General features: G+C 42.1%; 1 protein-coding gene across 6 annotated transcripts in view; it reads right to left on the bottom strand.

Moving 5' to 3' along the window:
- The window catches only part of LOC108715243 (diacylglycerol kinase zeta), a 104,427-nt gene that overhangs the window by 23,994 nt on the left and 57,398 nt on the right, over positions 1–23,035 (bottom strand). For 3 of the 6 annotated variants that reach the window (XM_018260219.2, XM_018260217.2, XM_018260218.2), the window contains exons 2-17: positions 19,381–19,961; positions 14,261–14,360; positions 13,787–13,876; positions 11,413–11,490; positions 9,450–9,506; positions 7,958–8,026; positions 6,268–6,339; positions 6,006–6,122; positions 5,852–5,923; positions 5,632–5,727; positions 4,372–4,454; positions 3,162–3,222; positions 2,855–2,968; positions 1,474–1,614; positions 646–724; positions 123–178 (exon numbers count right to left, since the gene is read on the bottom strand). In XM_018260219.2, the coding sequence (XP_018115708.1) occupies positions 123–178; positions 646–724; positions 1,474–1,614; positions 2,855–2,968; positions 3,162–3,222; positions 4,372–4,454; positions 5,632–5,727; positions 5,852–5,923; positions 6,006–6,122; positions 6,268–6,339; positions 7,958–8,026; positions 9,450–9,506; positions 11,413–11,490; positions 13,787–13,876; positions 14,261–14,360; positions 19,381–19,919 (1,824 nt within the window). In that variant the 5' untranslated portion in view covers positions 19,920–19,961. The remainder of the gene's footprint in view (positions 1–122; positions 179–645; positions 725–1,473; positions 1,615–2,854; positions 2,969–3,161; positions 3,223–4,371; positions 4,455–5,631; positions 5,728–5,851; positions 5,924–6,005; positions 6,123–6,267; positions 6,340–7,957; positions 8,027–9,449; positions 9,507–11,412; positions 11,491–13,786; positions 13,877–14,260; positions 14,361–19,380; positions 19,962–23,035) is intronic. The other 3 variants (XM_041560953.1, XM_018260222.2, XM_018260220.2) reach the window with 1 other exon arrangement.

Raw genomic sequence — 23,035 nt, 5'->3', positions numbered from 1 at the left:
GTGGAAGTAAAGATGAGCATCAATGAACCCTAAACTGGAGAGGTAAGGGTAGAGCAATGCTTTCAGTGCTAAGGCTATGATTAAGCAACAGTATGACTGCAGTCAGCTGAATCAACACTCACCCCCGCATAGAACATCTTGTTACGGAAGCGGCTGTTAAATTTCTCAGGATTTGCCTCTGAGGGTGGGAAAAGGATCAAACATAAAGCACAGATTATCAGCTGACCAGATAAGCAATTCTTTAGCCCCCTCACTATATACATCATCACATTGCACAGGCCCCCCAACCAAATGTGTTATACAGTAACTTGCTTTATATCACAGGTTCTCTGCGAAAAAGAAAAAAAAAGTGTTTATTTGCCCCATATCTGTAACAGGATAAAGGACTTACTGCTCTGTATGAGTCAGCATTGTCTGGAAATATAGTGGGAAAAGTCAAAGGTTCCCACACTTGCCTAGCTACTTTTCTTTATTACTGTAAGAATTATTATTATTGTTTCCCACTTCAGCATTTCATGCTGGCACCCAAAGACCTCACCCATGGCTGGTACCCATTGGAAGTTGAAATAAATAACCAACACGGACAATGGTAACAGTGGCCCTTGGATTTGGCTGCACACAAAACACAGGAAGACAGCAATGTACCTCGGGACTCATGGAATTCCAGTGTGACGTGGGCATCAAACCCCAGACTGAAGTAGTTATTGAATACGTCCAGTGGTAGCTGTAAGGCAAAGAGCACAGTGTAAGTGAAAACAAGCAACAGTACAATTAATTAAGTAAAAAAAAGTTTACTGAAGTAAATTCAAAGGTGAACCACCCCTTGATTTTAAATATTATACTGGGTGCTAAATTTGTGCAAGTTAGCACCATGACGGAAAGCTTGCACGCACTACCCAATGCAGTGAATAAAGGAGAAATATTTTGAAGCATTATATATCAAAATGGGTCGTGCACTGTACAGAATAAAGGACAGAAACAGGAATCTGTGGCTGCAGGGAATAGGTGGCCATGTGTGGTGTGAACTTTGTGTTACCCGAATGATTGGGTAGAAGAGATAAATATTGTTCAATCCAATTTATAGCAAGCAGGTGCTGTGGCTGATGCACCATGCAGGCACCGAAAGTTGCACCAGCTCATGAAATGTTTGACAAGTCAACTATGATCCAAACGAAGATTGGATGTTCCATAGCATCCTTATGATACCATACATACCAGTGCCAATTTTGCCCCAATAACCACATAAGCTCCTGAAGCTATCTTACAGACAGACATATATCACAAGCAGCCATTAAGCTATGGGAACGTATGTAGTTGGATGCTTTTTAATGAAGGTACACAGAGGGATATTATGTGGATCTGTCAACATCACTAAGATACCAAAGATTTTATGTACCAAACCCAAGCCAGCTCTTGTGATCATTTTGTACTCTCCCCAAATTACAGTTTCACCAATGACTCTCCAACTCTCACCCTATCTGTGGCACCATCCCCCTTATCATCTTCCCAAGCTTCGTGGTTTCTCTCCACTACCAGGTTCCACCGATCTAACTGGACAACCATCCCCTCCTCCACATGGTTTAAGATTTTAGAGATTGGCTCATCTGTGTAGCCCTAAAAAGGAAGAAACAAATATGAAGGTGTGAGATTAAATCAGGTAAATGACAAAACGAAGGCTATTTATAATAAGGTAGACTTTTGTTTGTAATTCCTTTCAACAGGGTGTGTCATGTAAGGAAATAGATGGAGAGCTCAGACAATTCCATAAAATGCCACTTTGTACACCATAACATGTGAGGCATTACTTACAGACTTGACTAAAACATTACCAGCCATCTGTAGCTATTAGAGATTCTTGCTCTAGCCATAGCAAGCAATATGGCAGAACCCCCCTCCCCTGTTTTTTTTATAAGCAATTAACTATTGCGACAATAAGCTTTTGCAGTAAGCCAATACTACACCCTCATATTTTAGAGCAGTGGTCCCCAACAAGTGGACCGCTCACCAACCCCTTGGATGTTGCTCACAGTGGCTTCAAACCAGGCGCTATTTTTGAATTGCAGGCTTGGAGGCAAGTTTTGGTTGCCTTAAACCAGGTGAACTGCCAAACAGAGTCTATTGTAGGCTTTCAGTCCACATAAGGGTTACCAAATGGCCAACAGCACCACACAGGAATATTGCCAACACTTTTTACATCTGTATGTGGTTCACGGGTAATTAAGGTTGAAGACCCCTGTTTTACAGTCTGTCAAAAGAATATAGCCCTGTAGATACTGCTGGTCTACAACTCCCAGGTCCAATGGACAGCCTTGAATAGTTGTATTTACAGTGCTACGCAATATGTTGGCGCTATATAAATACATGTTAATAATAATTTAGGGTAACTATACCTTTTCTACAGGTATGGGATCTGTTATCCGGAAACCCATTATCCAGAAAGCTCTGAATTACGGAAAGGCTGTCTCCCATAGTCTCCATTACAATCAAATAATCCAATTTTTTAAAAATAAATAGCATTTTCTCCAATATAATAAAACAGTACCGTGTACTTTAGCCAAACTAAGATATAATTAATCCTTATTGAAAGCAAAACCAGCCCATTGGGTTTATTTTATGTTTACATGATTTTCTAATAAACAAGGTATGGAGATCCAAATTACGGAAAGATCCATTATCTGGAAAACCCCAGGTCCTGAGCATTCTGGATAACAGGTCCCACACCTGTACTTCCAATGCAGAAGCATGTGCATAGAAATAGAATAAATGGTGTCATAGAATTTCGCAGGAAAAAGTACAGGCTTCCTGGCAGCATATGATTTAGTAGATGAAAGTATTTCGGAGGCAAGTTACTTACCCCACCCCAGTTGAGTGTTCTGGCAAGGTCATTCCCTGTCCCAAGAGGTAGGATGGCAACAGGTGGAGGAGGGAAAAGGCGCAGTTGGTCCAGAGCAGAAAGGATCCATCCAACCTATGGGAAGATAGGACCAGGCAAAAAACAGAGACATGAGTCAATTTAAAAAAAATCTCATGGGATAAGCGAGACAATTAGAGCAGGAACAGCAAGTAGAGCACAGTGGAGCATATGCAGGTAAGGGGCGTGTGAGACACAATCATTAATAACACAGGGAGAATAAAAAATATTTAGCCCAAAGGGGACTCACAGTGCCATCTCCACCGCAGGCCAAGATGCGCAGAGAAGGGACCTTTCGATACATTTCTAACCTGCCAAGAGGACAAAAGAAAGGGGTAGGATGAGATCACAGGGAATATGTAGTGCAAAAAGCCATGGTTTGTACCCAAAGTGCAACATTCTTTGCCAAAATCCAAAATGTTTTGGCAGATACCAGAACAACAAAGTTTTGTGCCTGTGATTTTGCTGCACACAAATCAGTGCAACCCAAGGGCAATGGCAGACAGGATATTTTATCAGCCTCGCTTAATCTCCTCCAGTAAGGGTGACAAAGCAACCAAAGCCACCTTCCTACTGGGATTATTCTAAATTGTTGATAGTAAAATAAATACATTGCATAGCAGACAGAAGTTGCCTTGCAAAGCAGAATGTCCCATTTGCAATAGGACTTGGTCTGCCAAGTAAACGGCAGCATTTAAACAACAGATCATAAATAAACAGGTGCCACATGCAAAGGGACTACTTTATTTATTGCCTGGTCTAGACAGTGTTTGATATAGCGCTGCACCTGTTGTGTTTTTGTATTATACTCCATAATAGGTACAGCTGGAAAACTTGGAATAGTATAGATGAGTGCAAGACGGTGGATGAGGTTTCCGTAAGGTGTTTTAATTCCCGCAATTGTGTGCCCATTTTGGCACAGCAAGCCATAGTTTATTTATTTTTATATCCTTGTGTTTATATACCGCTGACCCATTTCTGCAGTTTTATACTGCCAACACTAGGATTTCAGTTTAACAGCTCTCTTAAAAAGTAAAATGGGTCAGCAACTCTGTCTATGCACTGCATTGTCACTGACTGATAAACAATGAAAATGAAAGTAAATATCAAAAGTTCTCAGAGAAGAACTCTGAGTAAATTTATATCAATTAATTTTTTGGATTTTGATCCCCATTTAACATCATCTCTGCAAAAAGTACGGTTATGTTACAAAGGCTGGCACCAAATACACAGCTTCTGTAAAAAACTCCCGCAATCAGCCATTGCTGGCAGTATCATAGGCAGCACATTTTCCTTTCAAATGAATGGGAAGCTGTTGCTGGTAGAAAAGGGTGAATGGGTGTATTGACTGTGCATGGACTGTAAATTCTGCACTTTGCATGAGCCTCATTACAGCAGTGCCCAGCTGCCTGCTATATAATGTGACCTGGCTTGGACGAGCCATGCACTTTTATACTTACGCTTCCTTTGGACCACCCTGGCTCAGATCAAACACTTGACGAGGGTTCAGATACCACATAAAGGACTGAAGGATTTTGACTCCCTGTGTGACAGATAGAAAGATAAATGACAGTATTTAACATACATTATAATACATATTATTTAAACTGTACATGTCTTTTTTAATAAAAATATATACATTGTCCTGTTTATCTGTTGGTGTTTGTACAGCTACAAGGGGAAAAAGTGCAAACTAAAGGTGGCCATAAACAATAAGATCCGCTCGTTTGGCAAAGTCACCAAACAAGCGGATCTTTCCCCGATATGGCCACCAACTGCAGGGCGATATCAAGTTAATCCGATTGTTCAGCCCTAGGGCCAATCAGATTATAACGAAGGAATGGGCGACAACTGGGTGATGACCGCATCAACTAGCTGATGTGGTTCTCAATCACATAGAAAATTAAACCTGCCAGATCGATATCTGGACGATTTTTGGCCATAGATAGATCGGGGCTTGATCAGGGAAACCCAAAGCCCCCATACACGGCCAAATGAGATGCCGAATCAGTCTAAAGGACAGATATAGGCAGCTTTAATCTGCCCATGCATGGCCATTTTAATAGGTTTAACCCAAGCGGGATTGAAGTGAAGGAGTCTATAGATCAAGGAGGCAACTTTGGGCAACTATTGAAAACGCATCGCCGCGTGTGCATTAGCGCAGGCGATTTTGCGCTGTAGCCTATGGGGAAAAGACGCTGAGGCAGTTCGGGGAGATAGTCGCGCAAAAGACGTGGCGATAAGTCGCCAGGCTACAAAATCTCCCCGAATCTCCTCGTCTGGCCTTACCCTAAAGAGGAAGCAGAAAGAACACTTAAGAGGAAGAGGAGCAAAGAGGGAAGAGATGTAGAGTGGGTAATAGGAAGGAGAGATATGTGACAAAAGACAGCAAGGGATAAGAGATAAACAAACATAATGATGGCAAATGAGAAGACTGGGAAAGGAAAGTAATAAGAGAGAGAGTTGCAGATAGGTATTTAGGTGAAATGGGGGGGGGGGGTAACTGAAAGAGACAGAGGTGAAAAAGACAAAGTAGTAATAAGGAAGGAAAATGATGGTCAAGGAAAGAAGAAAGGATAAAGCAGTGAAGGAGGAGGTTCAAATTAGATTTCCCTACAGTCAGATCAATCCAACAAAACTGCTAACATGACTAAAACCCACAACTAGGGACAATAAACCATGATAAAGTGAAAAGAGCAGTGTAGGGAGCGGGCACTCACTTGATTTCCACCACTTTTGGGATTTACAAAAACGAGTACGGGTTTCATTAAGGGACATGGTCCTGGTCTGATGATAAACGGCCGCTGCCTGGGTTCCTAAGGGAAGTAACAATCCATTACAAGCAACAGTTTTACACACCATCCTAGTATTACAGCACCATCGCTGTTTACAGAGGACCATCTTGATTAATAATGTACAATACAGGGTCTTTCCATTCACCTCGGATGCTTTCTTGCTGAGTTTCCTTTTAAATGACGGCCTCTTTTTCTTCTTACTGGACTTGAGGGAACTCTGCAAGGAATAAAAGCAATACTAAGACAGCAACAGAAACAGATATGCAGCGCTGGGCAACTGAGAATGGCACTCAGCCTACCTGTGGTCGACGAGCCCGAATAATCCATGTGGGAGGCACAATGACAGCAGCGTGAACCCCTAAAGAGCATGGTTCTTCTATATGGTGGAACATGAAGCAAGATACTTTGCTGTGATACTAAAAGCGCGAGGGGAAAAAGGAAAAACAAAAGTAGTGTTTTAGGACATTTACAGGTGTATGGGCAAGAGAGACACAAATTAGCAGGAGAGAGAGAGAGAGAGAGAGAGAACAACTTTGGTGGGTATTCCCAGGTCCAACTCACAGCCTGTTTGCACCACGAGCAGCTGATTGCAACAATCTCTTTGCTGTGAAAGGCAAATTTTTGCTGGAACCCCTAAAACAAGAAATAGGCCAAATGTTAAAAGCCAGTGTCAGACAGAACTGTACATTCTCACAAGATTTACAGGGGGACTATTGTGAAAATGAAAATGTAATATAAGCTTCACCTCAGTGAAAAAAAATAAATACACTATTAAAAATGCTGTACTGTTTGTGAATTAAAAAAGTTTGCCTTTCTAAGCTATTGGTATCTCTTCATTCACTCTTCATGCAGGAGTCAGATTCTGATTGTGCCTTTGCCTAGAAGATGTCTTAGTGCAGGAGTCAGTTATTTGAGTGAGCGCTAATAAATTTGCTAGGAAAGGAAGCCCCGTCTGCCAAGATGATGTAAGATATAGTAGTATGAATCAAAGTTTCATATGACTGTGTGTGGATCGTCCCAACATTTTTCGTGCATGGTGATCGGACAGGTTAGAAGGTTTCTGTCGGCCAATGACAATACCTCTGCAATGTATTGCCTATATGACGATATCAACGGGCGACTATCACTGCTATTCGCCAGACATAACTTTCATGTGATTGTGGATGGGATGCACCAAATCCAGGATTTAGTTCTGTATTTGGCCAGGATTCAGCCATTTTCAGCAGGATTTGGATTCAACCGAATCTTTGTGCCTGGCCGAACCGAATCCAAATCCTTAAAATCATGTGATTTTTCGTCACAAAACAAGGAAGTAAAAAAAAATGCTTCCCTCCCCTTCACTGATTTGCAAATTAAGGTTCAGATTCAGTTCGGTATATGGCCAAATCCTTCACAGAGGATTCGGGGGATCTCCGAATCCAAAAAAGGAATTCGGTGCATCCCTAGATTGTGGCCATGGCCAGAACATAGTCTGATTTGTTCTTTTTCTACTTTATTTAATCTGAACCTGTACCTGTTAATTAAAATCTGACCCCGGATGAAGAGAGATTAAAGACAGACAGCTGGGAGAGGGAGCATGAAAACGGGACAACATTTTTTTTGTTCATTAAAGGAGAAGAAAAGTTACCAAAGCAGTTTATTGTCAATAGATTAGCCACAGTAGTGCAAGCTAGAATGCTCTATTCATTTTGCAGAAACAGCCCTAGAAACTCTCTTTGTTTGTTTAGGATAGCAGCTGCCATACTAGCTTGGTGTGACATCACTTCCTGCCTAAGTCTCTCCCTGCTCACTGGTAGCTCTGGGCATAGAGGGGAGGAGGGGAGGGAGGGAGAAGAGCAAACTGAGCATGCTCAAGCCCTAGCCCTAGCTGAAAACAGGAAGTCTGATACAGAAGCCCATGTGTACACAATAGAAGGAAAGAAATGCTGTGTTTCTTATCACAGAGGACTCAGAACAGCATTACTGAGGGTTTACTGGTGTATTTATATAGACCTTTCTAATAAAGCTTACTTTAACCCATTTCCTTCTCCTTTACATTTAGAAAAGGTTTTTAAGTTTTTTGTGATAGTTCCCCTTTAAAAAGGAAACACTATAGGAAAGAGTGGCTTGGTGTTGCCCTTGGCGAAGGCCCACTAGGATCCTGTGTGTGTTATAGTCATAAAAAAACAAGAAGTACCCCCACCGCACAATCCCAAAGTGGGATATATAAAAGGGTAGGGTTTCCAGGTTTCCCGAGAAGCATCTCGCTCACCTTCCCACACTGTCGACATTTTCCCGCTTGTCGCCTCCGGTGAACCCAATGATGCCGAACAATTACCGGCTGTCAAGGAAGCAGAAAGGGGAACTTAAAACAAAGGCCATGACAGAATAACATTTAACAAACCTCCATGCAGGGTCTCCTGATGTCGTGCAAAGCACCTGGTAATTTACATGCTGATTTGCATCTGCGTAACCCTGAGAAATACTGACGGTGTACTAAAGCCAATACTGGCAAGCTCACTATTTATCATCAGTACTGGAGATAAATATATTGTTTCCAGGAAAGTGTCACATAATGGCTAGTCAATAGAAGATAATGATGACATGCACTCTGGATGCAATATGACTGCCAGGAAGGGGTTACCACAGCTCTGGCCTGTTCTAATCAGCTGTTCCAACAATTGCACCCCTATTTGTTTTTAGGATGTCACATGGAAACCACATGCAAATCTATCTCTCACTATGATTATTCTCGTCCCCCACCACTGCCTGTCAGCTAAATTCGACTACCAGCCAGCAATTTGCACTTTATTATAGACCTACCCTAAAATGCAAACTAATGGGTTGGAGGAAGCTTTTAACGAACAGTAACACCAAAAAATGAAAGTGTTGTAAAGGAATGACAATATAATGTACTGTTGCCATGCACTGGTGCATTTGCTTCAGAAACACTACTATAGTTTATATAAACAAGCTGCTGTGTGGGGGCAGCCATCCAAGCACAGGATACACAGTAGATAACAGATAAGTACTACTATAGTTTATATAAACAAGCTGCTGTGTAGCCATGGGGGCAGCCATTCAAGCACAGGATACACAGTAGATAACAGATAAGTACTAATATAGTTTATATAAACAAGCTGCTGTGTAGCCATGGGGGCAACCATTCAAGCACAGGATACACAGTAGATAACAGATAAGTACTACTATAGTTTATATAAACAAGCTGCTGTGTAGCTATGGGGGCAGCCATTCAAGCACAGGATACACAGTAGATAACATATATGTTCTGAAGAATCCCATTGTATACTACAGAGATTATCTGTTATCTGCTGTGAATCCTATGCCTTTTCTCCTTTTTCAGCTTTGAATGGCTGCCCCCATGGCTACACAGAAGCGTGTTTATATAAACTATAGTAGTACTTATCTGTTATCTACCGAGTATCCTGTGCTTGAATGGCTGCCCCCATGGCTACACAGCAGCTTGTTTGTATAAACTATTGCAGCGTTTCTGACGCAAACACACCAGTTTTACCAATTCAGCACAACAGTACATTATATTTTTATTACTTTAAAGAACTAATATTTTGGTGTTCCTGTTCCTTTAAAATCTTGCTTGACTCACATTCATTCACAGGTAAGGTATCTCCCAGCATCCTCTGCTGATGCAGGTAGTTGTAGTTGTGCAACAGCCACCATAGTCCTCTTTGCCACTTGAATTTTGGGCTTGATGGAAAGACCACAACATAAGATTCAGTACTTACCTCCCGAATATTGCGAGAACCAGACTCTCTAAATGAAGGCTTACACCGGAAGTTTATCTGAGGATTGAAAAATTCAAATTTATAATGTTTTACAATCATTTAATTGAACTTACATAAATGACAACAGAGTTCCATCACATATACTGTAGTAACTTGTGTGCACAAGACACACAGCCGAACCATTTCTATTTTTGGGTATGGGCCGCAATATTGCTTCCTGTGTGCGAGGCATTCTCTAAAAGAAAATATGTGTTTCAACCTTTGAGAGCTAATCAAGCAATCACTGCCTCCCACCTGGATAAGACGTTCAGAATATCTGAAATGTTGCTGGTTGAATACATTAATCTGTACACTCCAGCACAAAACTGCTATTATACAGGTAAATATGCAGTGGCAGTTCTCAGAAATAAACTAAAGTGGCCTCCATATTAAAGCTCCACACAGGAAGACTAAAAACAGTGCAGCCACTTAGGTGTTTAGTTTAGTAGACCTAGAGATTGGTTTAAACAGAACACAAAGTTTAATTCACAGGGAAATGGGGTGGTATTCTAACAATATGACAGCCTCTAGTGAATTCAGTGAATTTCGGGGCTGGTGCAGCTTTTATTTCCCAGTGATCCCTTGTACCCAAACAAAAATTCCCATGCAAGGTATACTAAAATAGATCCTTGAGTCGGCACATTTGTTTGTTTTAATGCACTGCAGGATGCCTAACATATAACCACCAATACTTAGGCTTTCCTTGTCCTTTAAATGACTGGTCTGGCCTTGAGACAGTTTATTGCAAAGTCTGGTTGAAGAGGTTAGTGTCATCATGTTATTCCAGAGCATGCTTTGCCCGAATTGGCAGCTACAAAAACAGAATGCCCACTCTTAAAGGGATTCTGTCATGATTTTTACGGTGTAGTTTTTATTTCTAAATATAAAATTCACTCTACCATGTAAAATCTTATTCTGACCCAACAAATTTAGTTATTATTTAGTTGTAATATTGGTGTGTATGCTGCATCTCAGGTCATTTTGCCTGGTCATGTGCTTTCAGACAGGTTATTGTTTCTCCTACTCAATGTAACAATGTGTCCCAGTGGGAGGTGGATTTTTACTATTGAGTGTTGTTCTTATATCTACCAGGGAGCTGTTATCTGGTTACCTTCCCATTGTTCTGCTGATGGGCTGCTGTGGTTAGTGCAGCAGTAAAGAGTGACTGAAGTTTATCAGAGCACAAGTCACATGACTGGGGGCAGCTGGGAAACTGACAATATGTCTAGCCCCATGTCAGATTTCAAAATTAAATATACAAAAAAACCTGTTTGCTCTTTTGAGAAACGGATTTCAGTGCAGAATTGTGCTACAGCAGCACTATTAACTGATGCATTTTGAAAAAACATGTTTTCCCATGACAGTATCCCTTTAGGGTCAGGGCACACAGGCAGATTCGGGGAGATCTCTTCTTCGTGCAGACTAATCTCCCTGAACTGCCTTCCCCAGCCTTCCCACTGGCTAAAATGTAAATCGCTGGCGGGGTGGCAGGCGACTTTTCATTATAGCGGACGGGAAGACACGCGGAGGCTGGTCGGGGAGATTGTCGCCCAGAAGAAGAGGTGATTAGTCGCCAGGCGACTAAATCTCCCCGAATCTGCTCGTGTGGACTAACCCTTAAAGTTACTTGTGATGGCTTTTGCTCCTCTTCATTGAAAAAAAAAAAATAGAAAAACACCAGTTCAGGGAATATTCCCCAGCAGATCCTTTAAAATCCAGAAGCAAACACAGTTTTCCCCAGTGTTTGAAATTGTTGTGTTATATATAAAAGCATGCAAAACAATCTTTTTTTTGCCATTTAGCATTGTTTATTTGTTAGTGGTCATAACAAAACAAGACATGAATAATAGAGAGAGGTAGGAAATAGCCAGACATCCGAAAGCCATGTTAGGAAAACTTCCATTACACCAGCTTCTTTTCTCACCTTTTCCAGCTGCTCAATGCACGGCGTATGGACCACAATCTTACACGCTGCGCACTTTCTTCGAGTAGCTGACTTTTGCTATTAAAAGCAGAGAGAGGGACAGAGAGGATTAATGCAGTTATAGAGAGAGACAATGAATAGCAGTTTAAACCCATTAAGTGGCTGCTGCTGGCCCATCTCCCATTCCCATGATATAAGGGAAAGTCACAAGGCTTTAAAGGGGTGGTTCAACTTTAAGGTAACTTTTAGTATGTTGTATAATGGCCAATTCTAAGCAACTTTTCCATTGGTTTTCATTATGTATTTTTTATATTTATTTGCCTTTTTTTTCTGACTCTTTGCAGCTCTCAAATGGGCGTCGCTGACCCCTTCTAAAAGTAGGGATGCACCGAATCCAGGATTCGGAAGAATCCTTCTGTCAGGCCGAACCGAATCCTAATTTGCATAAAATTAGGGATGGGAGGGAAATCTGGTCACTTTTTGTCACAAAACAAGGAAGTAAAAAATGTTTTCCCCTTCTCACCCATAATATGCATATGCAAATTAGGATTCAGATTCGGTTCGGCATTCAGCCGAATCTTCTGCGAAGGATTCCGGGGTTCGGCCAAATCCAAAATAGTGGATTGGGTGCATCCCTACTAAAAAGCAAATACTCTGCAAGGCTACAAATGAATTGTCATTGCTAATTTTTATTACTCATCTTTCTATTCAGGCCTCTTCTATTTATATTCCAGTCTCTTATTCAAATCAATGAATGGTTGCTAGGGTTATTTGGACTCTAGCTACCAGATTGCTTAAAATGCAAATTGAAGAGATGCTGAATAAAAAACTAAATAACTCCAAAATAGTAAATGATAAAAAATGAAAACCAATTGCAAATTGTCTCAGAATTTCACTCTCTATATCATACTAAACATTATCTCAAAGGTGAACAACCAATGTAAGCCCTGGAAAACTGCACTATGGGTGGAGACTGTGAAATTCCTACAGCCTTTATTTGGCATCCCCAGGGACTTTTTTCATGGTTGTGTTGCTCGCCAACTCTTTTACGTTTGAATGTGGCTCACGGGTAAAAAAAAAGGTTGGGGACCCCTGGTTTAGACTCTTCAGCAAGAGACTAGGGAATAGATTTCATGCCAAAACAATGTTGAGTGAACTGCAGTTGCATGTACGCCTTCAGGCACAAGGCAGCATATTGACGTTATGAAATGTTGAAAAGCATCCATGCAATGCACACAGCTGGCTATAAATAGAAGGACATCTCACCAACTGCTGTTTGCCTAGGAACAAATTTCCCCATCAAAACCCAAGACAGTCATGTAATTGACTTGGTTCTTACGTGTCCAAATACTCCTGTCATTCTCTCATGTTACCACAAGAGGGAGACAGAAATGCAATTGCTTGCAACTTATACTTAAAGGGATACTGTCATGGGAAAACATGTTTCATTCAAAATGCATCTGTTAATAGTGCTGCGCCAGCAGACTTCTACACTGAAATCCATTTTTCAAAAGAACAAACAGATTTTTTTATATTTAATTTTGAAATCTGACATGGGGCTAGACAAATTGTTATAGTGTTTCCCTGCTGCCCCCAGTCATGTGACTTCAGTCACTCTTTACTACTGTACTGCAAGTTGGAGTGATATCACCCCCTCCCTTCCCCCCCTAGCAGCCTAACAACAGAACAATTTGAAGGTAACCAGATAGCAGCTCCCTAACACAAGATAACAGCTGCCTGGTAGATCTAAGAACAACACTCAATAGTAAAAGCCAAGTCCCACTGAGACTGATTCAGTTACATTAAGTAGGAGAAATAACAGCCTGCCAGAAAGTAGTTCCATCCTAAAGTGCAGGCACAAGTCACATGACTGGGGCAGCTGGGAAATTGACTATATTTCTAGCCCCATGTCAGATTTCAAAATTAAATATAAAAAAATCTGTTTGCTCCTTTGAGAAATGGATTTCAGTGCAGAATTCTGCCGGAGCAGCACTATTAACTGATGTTTTTGAAAAGATCTTTTTTCCCCATGACAGTATCCCTTTAAGGTGGCCATACACAGGCCAATAAATGCTGGCGACAGACAGGGCCGGCAGCTTATTGGCCTATGTATGGGGCCCTCCAACGGGCTTCCCCGACCGATATCTGTCTGAAAGTCGGCCAGATGTCGTTCAGACGGGACTAGAAATCCCATCGGATCGCGGACCGCATCTGATCGTTGATGCAGTCGGGAGAGATCCGCTCATTTGGTGACATCAACGAGCGGATCTCTCCGTGTATGGCCACCTTTAGATGTGCTTACTGGTCTGTAAAGGACTATGTTGGACAAACCGATGTTTTGGGATCAGGATACTAAAAGCAGGAATTCAATTACTTTGGAGGTGCAGTTTTGTTCTCCCAAGTAGCAGAAATCTCCAGATACGTTTGTTTCAAACCAAAGGTGGTCCCCGTACACTGCGGATTCCTAAAGGGTCAAGAGAAGAAGGGAGTTTTATTAAAAGGGAGGTTATTACACCGTAATTCATTTATTACAAATTGTCAGTTGATTTAAAATGATCTGTAAATGCCATTGCTGATGGAAGCACTGTCTTGCTGGTTTTATTCTTTCTATGCTTTTGTGTGAGACTCTGGAAACAATGCCGTAGAAACCAGCTGACTAACAGAGCTGAATGAGAATGGGCTACCGAGCCGGAACCAGAGAAGAGAAAAGGACAGACACATTTACAAATAATGGATGATACGGACAATGAGTACTTGTAATAGACCACTTTAATAGACATTATAGACAGTAATGCCTGACAATTAATAGTGAATAAGGTGCCAAAAGATGCCAACAATCAGTACTTACACTCCAGTCCACAGTGTTGCGCACTTGGGTATCGGGCTCACTGGGCAGGACACTTGGGGTAGCCACCAGGTGCTGAGCTCCGGATTTGGCAATGGCTTTTCTGAAAAGACACAAGGGAATAGGCTGAATGTTGCAAGCAGGTAGAATAAGTTAAAGGAACAGTAACACCAAAAAGTGAAAGTGCGTTAAAGGAATTATTATATAATGTAATGTTGCCCTGCACTGGTAAAACTGGTGTGTTTGCTTCAGAAACACTACTATAGTTCATATAAACAAGCTGTTGTGTAGCCATGGGGGCAGCCATTTAAGCACAGGATACACAGTAGATAACAGATAAGTACTACTATAGTTTATATAAACAAGCTGCTGTGTAGCCATGGGGGCAGCCATTCAAGCACAGGATACACAGTAGATATCAGATAAGTACTACTATAGTTTATATAAACAAGCTGCTGTGTAGCCATGGGAGCAGCCATTCAAGCACAGAATACACAGTAGATAACAGATAAGTACTACTATGGTTTATATAAACAAGCTGATGTGTAGCCATAGGGGCAGCCATTCAAGCACAGAATACACAGTAGATAACAGATAAGTACAACTATAGTTTATATAAACAAGCTGCCGCGTAGCCATGGGGGCAGTCATTCAAGCACAGAATACACAGTAGATAACAGATAAGTACTACTATAGTTTATATAAACAAGCTGCTGTGTAGCCATGGGGGCAGCCATTCAAGCACAGGATACACAGTAGATAACAGATAAGTACTATTATAGTTTATATAAACAAGCTGCTGTTTAGCCATGGGGGCAGCCATTCAAGCACAGGATACACAGTAGATCACAGATAAGTACTACTATAGTTTATATAAACAAGCTGCTGTGTAGCCATGGGGGCAGACATCCAAGCACAGGATACACAGTAGATAACAGATAAGTACTACTATAGTTTATATAAACAAGTTGCTGTGTAGCCATGGGGGCAGCCATTCAAGCACAGGATACACAGTAGATCACAGATAAGTACTACTATAGTTTATATAAACAAGCTGCTGTGTAGCCATGGGGGCAGCCATTCAAGCACAGGATACACAGTAGATAACAGATCCGTTCTGAAGAATCCCATTGTATACAAGAGAGCTTATCTGTTATCTGCTGTGTGTCATGTGCCTTTTTTTTTTTTTTTTTTTCAGCTTTGAATGGCTGCCTTACTATAGTAGAGGTTCTGAAGCAAACACTGCAGTTGTATCGGTGCAGGACAACATTACATTATATTTTCATTCCTTTAAAAACACTTAATTTTGTTGGTGTTACTGTTCCATTAACACTTAAAGGAAACAATTCCAATACATATTATCTATTGCTGCTTAAAACAGCACCTGTCGGTCCTATTGAAGTCCCTCCACATATCGGTAAAGTAGCATGCTATGCTGCCTTCTGCTACATGGTTTTGAGACAGAACCAGCAGTGCAAAAAGTGACAGACTGGGTTAAAAGTGCAGTGGAATGTAGCATTTATATTGGCAGCTCCAAACTACCATGTGCTGTGCCGATGTTTACATGGCAACATAGGGCACGGCAGAACAAAGCATTCAAAGGCTATTGTGAAAAATGGCATTTTCTCTGCTGTCGGATTCCTGGCATTAGTGGCAACCGCCTGTGAATATAATTTCAAACTTTAAACTATGGACCAAAGCTCATACCTCCCAAAATTTTGGAAGTAAAAAGAGGGACAAAAATTTTTTTTCCGCATGTAGCGCAGCAATTTTCTGACCACACCCCTTTCTGTGGCCACACCCCCTAATTACCATGTTTGTTTTACAAAATTTGGCAGCTTATGAAAGTTTGAAAATATTTCTCCTTATCTGAACTGTGTTTTTGTGTCTCAAAATTGTTACAAAGTATCTTATTTGCACCTGTTAGCTGTTCTGGGCTCTCTGCTAAAAGCCAATTAAGTGAGAAACTGTTTCTTTTTATGGCTGTTCAGTGCAGAGAAAAGAGGGACTTTCCAGTACAAATGAGGGACTGTGGGTTGAGCTGTCAAAAGAGGGACTGTCCCTCTGAAAAAGGGACAGTTGGGAGGTATGCAAAGCTCCATACTGTAAATGTTCATTCTACTTTGACTGCAGATGAGAAGGGGGTACTTTGGCACTATGGCATTACCATCTAGTATTGGCTCATTAGCAGACTATTTGTCGTTGAAATGGTCTGAAAGAAACAACAGGACTGTAACATCAGCACGGGGGATAAGGAAATCAATAGGAAGGGAAGACTCAGTCTGTTGTAAAAAGAATCCTTTCTGTGAAATGTACCCAGGAGCAAGAAGAGAAACGTGAGCCTCGGGAAAGGTATTAAGAGATACGGGAGACAAGTGATCGGCCGGTGCTCTGGGATTCCATCCCCCATACTGGATATTACGCAGGTGCCCAAGAAAAGCTGCCAGGAGCGAAAGCCAACCCCGGCCAACATAAACTAAGCAGCCACGGCTTTCTGCGTGCCACATGCCAGGCTGGAGAATGGAAATATTCACTTTACTCCATCGGCTTAAAGGAACAGTGTAAAAATACAAACTGGCTAAATAGACAGGCTGTGCAAAATAAAACATGTTTCTAATATAGTTAGTTAGCCAAAAATGTAATGTATAAAGGCTGGAGTGACTGAATGTCTAACATAACAGAACACAACTTCCTGCTTTTCAGTTCTCTAACTCTGAGTTAGTCAGCGACTTTAAAGGAGAAGGAAAGGTTAAAACTATGTAAGCCTTAGAAAGTTTCACCTAAATATACCAGTAAACCCTCAAAGTAATGCTGCTCCGAGTCCTCTATCAAAAGAAACACAGCATTTTATTTCCTTATATTGTGTATACATGGGCTTCTGTATCAGACTTCCTGTCTTCAGCTTAAACCTCCTTGCCCCGGGCATGAGCATGCTAAATTTGCTCCTCTCCCCCCCCTTTCTGCTGTAATCTGAGCCCAAAGCTATGAGAGAAGTGAGAAGGGAGAGACTCAGGCAGGAAGTGATGTCACACCAAGCTAATACTGTTGCTGCTATGCTAAACAAAGAGAGCTTCTAGAGCTTTTTACTCAGGTATGGTAAAGCATTCTGCAGAATAATATAGCATTGTAGCTTGCACTATTGTGGCTAATCTATTGGCAATAAAATGCCTCCGTAGCTTTCCTTCATGGGACATAACAGTTCAGTGAGTTTGCAATTGATCCTCAGCATTCAGCTCAGATTCAAATACAAACAATTATGACCCATGTGCCCCCCCCCTCAAATCACTGATTGGTTACTGCCTGGTAACCAATCAGTGGAAACCAAGAGAGCTGCAAAGCAGGAAGTAGTGTTCTGGCTTTTTGGTTAACTAACTATATCAGAAACATGTTATGTATTTACTTCGTTTTTATTTTAATACTGAACAATTCCTTTAAAGGCCAAGAACAGCTGCAGGAGTGACGTTCAGCCTTTAGTCCTTGGAAATTTCTTGTTGCTCCCAGTATCACTGGTAAGCGGATCTGATCTCACCGTTATGATTGGGTCTTGTTTCTTCCATTCGTGTAACAGTGTCATATACCCTGGGCAGTCTGTACGACTAATAAAAAGAAGCCGGACAATGGCTGAAATGTGTCATTGCCCGCACTAAACATTGCAAATGGAGAATGGTTTTATTTGGGCTTTATAGGCACAGTGGCTAAAAAGAGGAAACAGTTTTGTCATGCTCACCCCCTCCCCGGCTCATTACCCTATACTAAGGGCTCCTTATTTAGGGACAATAATTATTTCTACTGTGTCGATTCAAAGAGGAAGAGAGAATGTAAAAACAATCAAGTTCTTTGTAAAGGAGAACTAAAGCTTAACAAAGAAGCAGGGTAGAAACACTGCACACTCTGTATTGGGTTTCTGTACCAGCCCGAGTCGACCACAGTGAAGATCTGTGTCTCTCAATTTGCTCCCATTAGCCCCCCATGATTTCCCGGCACATGCTCGGCATTAGGGACTCACAATATACAGTATAGATAGAATATAAAGGTCACAACACAAGGCTGATTAATAATTCATTCAGAGTCACATTACATGGCAGCTTAGAGACCAGTGCAGTCTGCATCAGAATTTAATAATTAGCGATCTAGCATCAGCTTCTACGGCAGATAAACCTCACATTCAGATTGATGATTTCCCAAGACCCCTAAACTTTGCTTCACAACAGTAGCCCAGAGCCCATTGAGAATGTGCAGTGCCACGGACACACATAAGAGGGCCTAACAAGATCCAAGATGGTGGAGCTCCTGGAGACATCTTTGACAGCCTCAATTATTCCTGTTATGCATTCGTAGCTGAATTAATTTTTAAGGCTTTAGTTCTCCTTTAGTCTTATTAATTGGATGCACAGTGTATCCTAGAGAACTTCACAAAAAGCACATTGGTTTTCATAAATCAACAGAATTGATCCAGAGAATTTCTTATCCGAAAATAAAACACGTCTGGTTAGTGTTAAAGACGACACAGGGATGTTTTTAGCCTCACTTACTTTTTATATAAAATAATAAGTGGCCTTTTAGTTAGTCTACAACTCACAGAACCCCTGACAGTGTTGTTAAACCAGAAGTTCTTCAGCCAAGATATACCGACTATACCCTTCTCTAATACATGTAACTGCAAAGAACACTGGGGTGTGGGTGTGTGTGTGTGTGTGTTTACTGGGCAAAGCGTGTCAGGCTTTGCCTTTTTTTTTACCTAATGTACATAAAAATCTTGCACTTGATTTGAGTATACCAGGGATGCACCAAATCCAGGATTCTGCCTTTTTCAGCAGGATTCGGCCCAATCCTTCTGCCCAGCCGAACTAGAATTTGAATATGCAAATTAGGGGCGGGTCACAAAACAGGGAAGTAAAACATGTTTCCCCCTACCCATCACTAATTTTGCATATGCAAATTAGGATTCGGATTTTGTTTGGTATTCAGCCGAATCTTTTGCGAAGGATTCGGGGGTTCGGCAGAATCCAAAATAGTGGATTTGGTGCTTCCCTGGAGTATACTGGCATTATGTAGCTGTATACACCGGTCAGTATACACTCAGTAAGCATAATGCGCTCCATCTCTCTTTACTTAGTACCTACAAGTTATGATGATCAATGGAGCAAGGTTCTAGGTTTGAGCCATCTCCAGAACTGGTCGCTCCTACGTCCATGGGGATGAAATTTTCCAAATCGACTCCCTCATCGGATGTGTCAATCAACTCTTCATCCTCAGAACTCTCCTTTTTTCTCCCTGTATCCTTCTTAATAGGGATTAGGCTAGCCAGCAGCATAGATGGGCCAATAAGTTGGTTGTCAATGCTGTGTAGTCTCCCACCACGCTTCTTCTGCACTGCAAAACGGGGACTTAGTCTTGGTGTGGTTGTACTTGATCTCCGTCGCGCGTTTCTTTTTGCGATTCGAGCTGGCGCCCCCACACTAAGAGGAACTTGTTGTGCCGGATTGATAGAGGTTCTCCGTTGCATGGACAGGGAAGATGATGGTAGGCCAGCACTGGACCTACGTCGGGCTTTCCCTGTGGTGACAACCACGCTACATCGACGCGGCGTTGGAGTAAGGCAAGGTTCTTTGGGGGCAGACGCAAGTTTCCTGCGGAAATGTCTTTTAAAGAAAGTATCCATTGGGGTCTCAACAATTGAGAGACCTTACGGCACTTCAGTAGGCTGTTGGTGTAGAAACCATGGTGTTAAAATTACAATTCTAATTGGATAAGGAGTGGCAGCTGCCTAAATAATATATATATTGCACTTCCTGAAGCGAGCCGCAAATCAGCACAAAAATAGACCAATATTCTGCATATCATTCAGCACCGGGGGGGGGGGGGGGAATCGTTTCCCAGGCATGCATGGAGAAACTGTAAATACACTGGATTCTCCAGTGGGATGGGAGGTGGTTACAGCAAAATAAGGGTTAAATCCCCCCTTCCCCCCCAAGTGTCAGCAGTGGCACCATGCCCTTTGATGTAGGTGTAGAAGTGGCGCGAGTGGCTGCCTATGTTTTCGGTTTTAATTAGTATCTTTTCATCTGCTAATCAGGGCCGAACCCCCCCCTACTGGTATCTACGCAGTTAGAGACGGATTATGATGAGAGGCTGAGGAAAGGGCATGCCGCACAAGAGGGAGCCCTGTGACCACATGCAAGGGAGTAAAGGGCGGGTGTTAACCCAATAGTTGGCAGTGTCCAAACTGTCAGTGATGCCACAGGCAACAACATACCCTCCAATATTTTAAAGACCACTTTTCTGTCTCCTTTATGGGCTGCATAGTGAGACATTAGGTTTCAGAATGTGCACGTAGAGCCCTTGGAACGGCTCAAAGCTAATGAACAACTTCATGCCATGAGTGTAGGCAAGGAATGACCAATTACCTCACTTGTACTTAGGCCAGTGTTTTTGGCATAGAGAGGCCATGCCAACTCCAAACATTCCTCTTTATGTAGTCACACTTACATGTACCGACATTACAGTCTCTTGAGGCCTATATACTCTCTTGAGTAGCAAGTTAGTATCTGCTATTGAAGGCTAATGATCAAGTACATATGTACCAACATTACGGTCTCTTGAGGCCTTTATACTCTCTTGAGTAGCAGGTATCTGCTGTTGAAGGCTAATGATCAAGTGCATATGTACCGACATTGCGGTCTCTTGAGGCATATGTACTCTCTTGAGTAGCAGGTTAGTATCTGCTATTGAAGGCTAATTATCAAGTGTAAATGTACCAACATTACGGTCTCTTGAGGCCTAAATACTCTCGGATAGCAGGTTAGTATCTGCTATTGAAGGCTAAAGACAGACATCAAACTGGACTGATCAACTTTCAGGAAAACTGCACATGGGTGGATCAAAGTAACAACTACAGGACCATGGTTTCTTTACTCCATACTGTTACCGTTTTCTTCCTGCTATGCGCCCAAATCTCTCAATCCATGCTTTTGGATTTTTTTTCACTTGCTGAAATAAAAATCAACTTTTTGCCTATAGGGCCACCACAGGTTCAAAAGCCCTTGGATCTGCAGCAACCTGTGGATGGGACTCCGTAGTCCATACACTGGGAATTAGGAGACAATAGCACAGCTAAAATGTAAGAAGACAAGGGCTATAATATGCAATGCCGTGTGGGGTTTGTATGTTGCATGAACAGTACTAAAGTTGGACAATACAAGTCACCACCAATAGTGGGATGAATGGGTATTATCATGTGCCCTCCAGGTCAATGATTGGATCACATGGGTGCTGACCTGTATCCATGGTGGGATAGGGTCTATAGTTTAGGAGATTAACTGCCTGGTCTATCTATGCCCCAATCATATAACAGATTAGGAAGGAAACAGGTATGCGACCATGCAATGGGCTGTGGGTCAGGCAAGAGTGGAACAATGGTGCAACCAAATGACCATCAGGACTGTTGATCAGTGCAAAGACAGATACATGTTGATATGAGGACAATTAATGGTCAGTTTGGGGTCTGATTAAAGTGAGGGATTGGGGGAAACTTTAAGTGACATACAATGAATTGGCACTTATCAGAACACGAAGAAGTGAAAGGGTAGTCATGAGCAAACTGGACCCCCGCAAGAACCTTTTACATATCGTGGCACTGTACCTTCTCTATCTCTAATAGTGTATATGAACCAGCCGTCTCGTTGGCAAGCTCTCACTTGAAGGGGGGCTAGATCAGTATTTTAAGCACAACAGCTGGAAAGGAGGTGTTTGTAGGCCAAATCCAGCAAGCAGGAAGAGAAGGAGGGGGTGAGATTAGGTAGAGCACAGCACATATCAGCAATCAGCTGGCCAGACAGTGAGAGATGGATGGATGAATGGGGAGTTTGGGCACTCAAGCCCAAGCCAAGTGCTTTTTCAAAGACTGAACCATTGTATATTTGTGCCGGCTACAGACCATAACGGATTTGTGTGCTCTTTAACTCTTTAACCAGAAATGCCTGCAGCATATTTGTGCAAGCCCTGTCGTTCCTTGGCTCTGTCATAAGCTCACTGGGCTCAGAGCAATACACTGTGCCCCTAGTCGGGATGTTCACAGCCTCTTTCCTAAAATCATTCTGGATCCCAGCCCAGAACAGCCAAAAAGGACACAGGTTAAAGGTCCCTCTGCTCTGAAAAGAATAAACAGGAAGCCGGTTTGTTTTGTGTGTTTCCTGTACACTGAATATTCTGCACAACAAAGTGCCCTCTCCTCGGGAGATGGGGTGGGGGCAAATCTGCATGCAAAATGACTGCCCTGTGCCCCGTTCATACAGGGGGCGGTTTATTTGCATTTTTATTATTCACATCTGAGTTACGTCAAATATCAGAATATCATTAACAGGACAATGAATAAGAGTTGTGTATTCCCTCAAGGGATAGAGGGAAAACACACAGATAACGGATAGGTACTCCATACAGACCAATCCTTAACTTATTCCAAGAACAAGCAAAACTGGTTTAACTCCGAAGGGAGTGTGACTGTGGGATAGCAGGTATAGTTAGGAGAGATGGTGCCTATAGTAACAGTGGGATAATAGTCTCTGGGAAGGGAGTGTGACTGTGGGATAGCAGGTATAGTAGGGAGAGATGGTGCCTATAGTAACAGTGGGATAATAGTCTCTGGGAAGGGACTGTGGCTGTGGGATAGCAGGTATAGTAGGGAGAGATGGTGTCTATAGTAACAGTGGGTTAATAGTCTCTGGGAAGGGAGTGTGACTGTGGGATAGCAGGTATAGTAGGGAGAGATGGTGCCTATAG

This window comes from Xenopus laevis, chromosome 4S (genome assembly GCF_017654675.1).
Source record: "Xenopus laevis strain J_2021 chromosome 4S, Xenopus_laevis_v10.1, whole genome shotgun sequence".
Taxonomy (NCBI): Eukaryota; Metazoa; Chordata; class Amphibia; order Anura; family Pipidae; genus Xenopus; species Xenopus laevis.
Note: the sequence above shows the minus strand (reverse complement) of the source record. Positions and strands in the feature narration are given on the sequence as shown.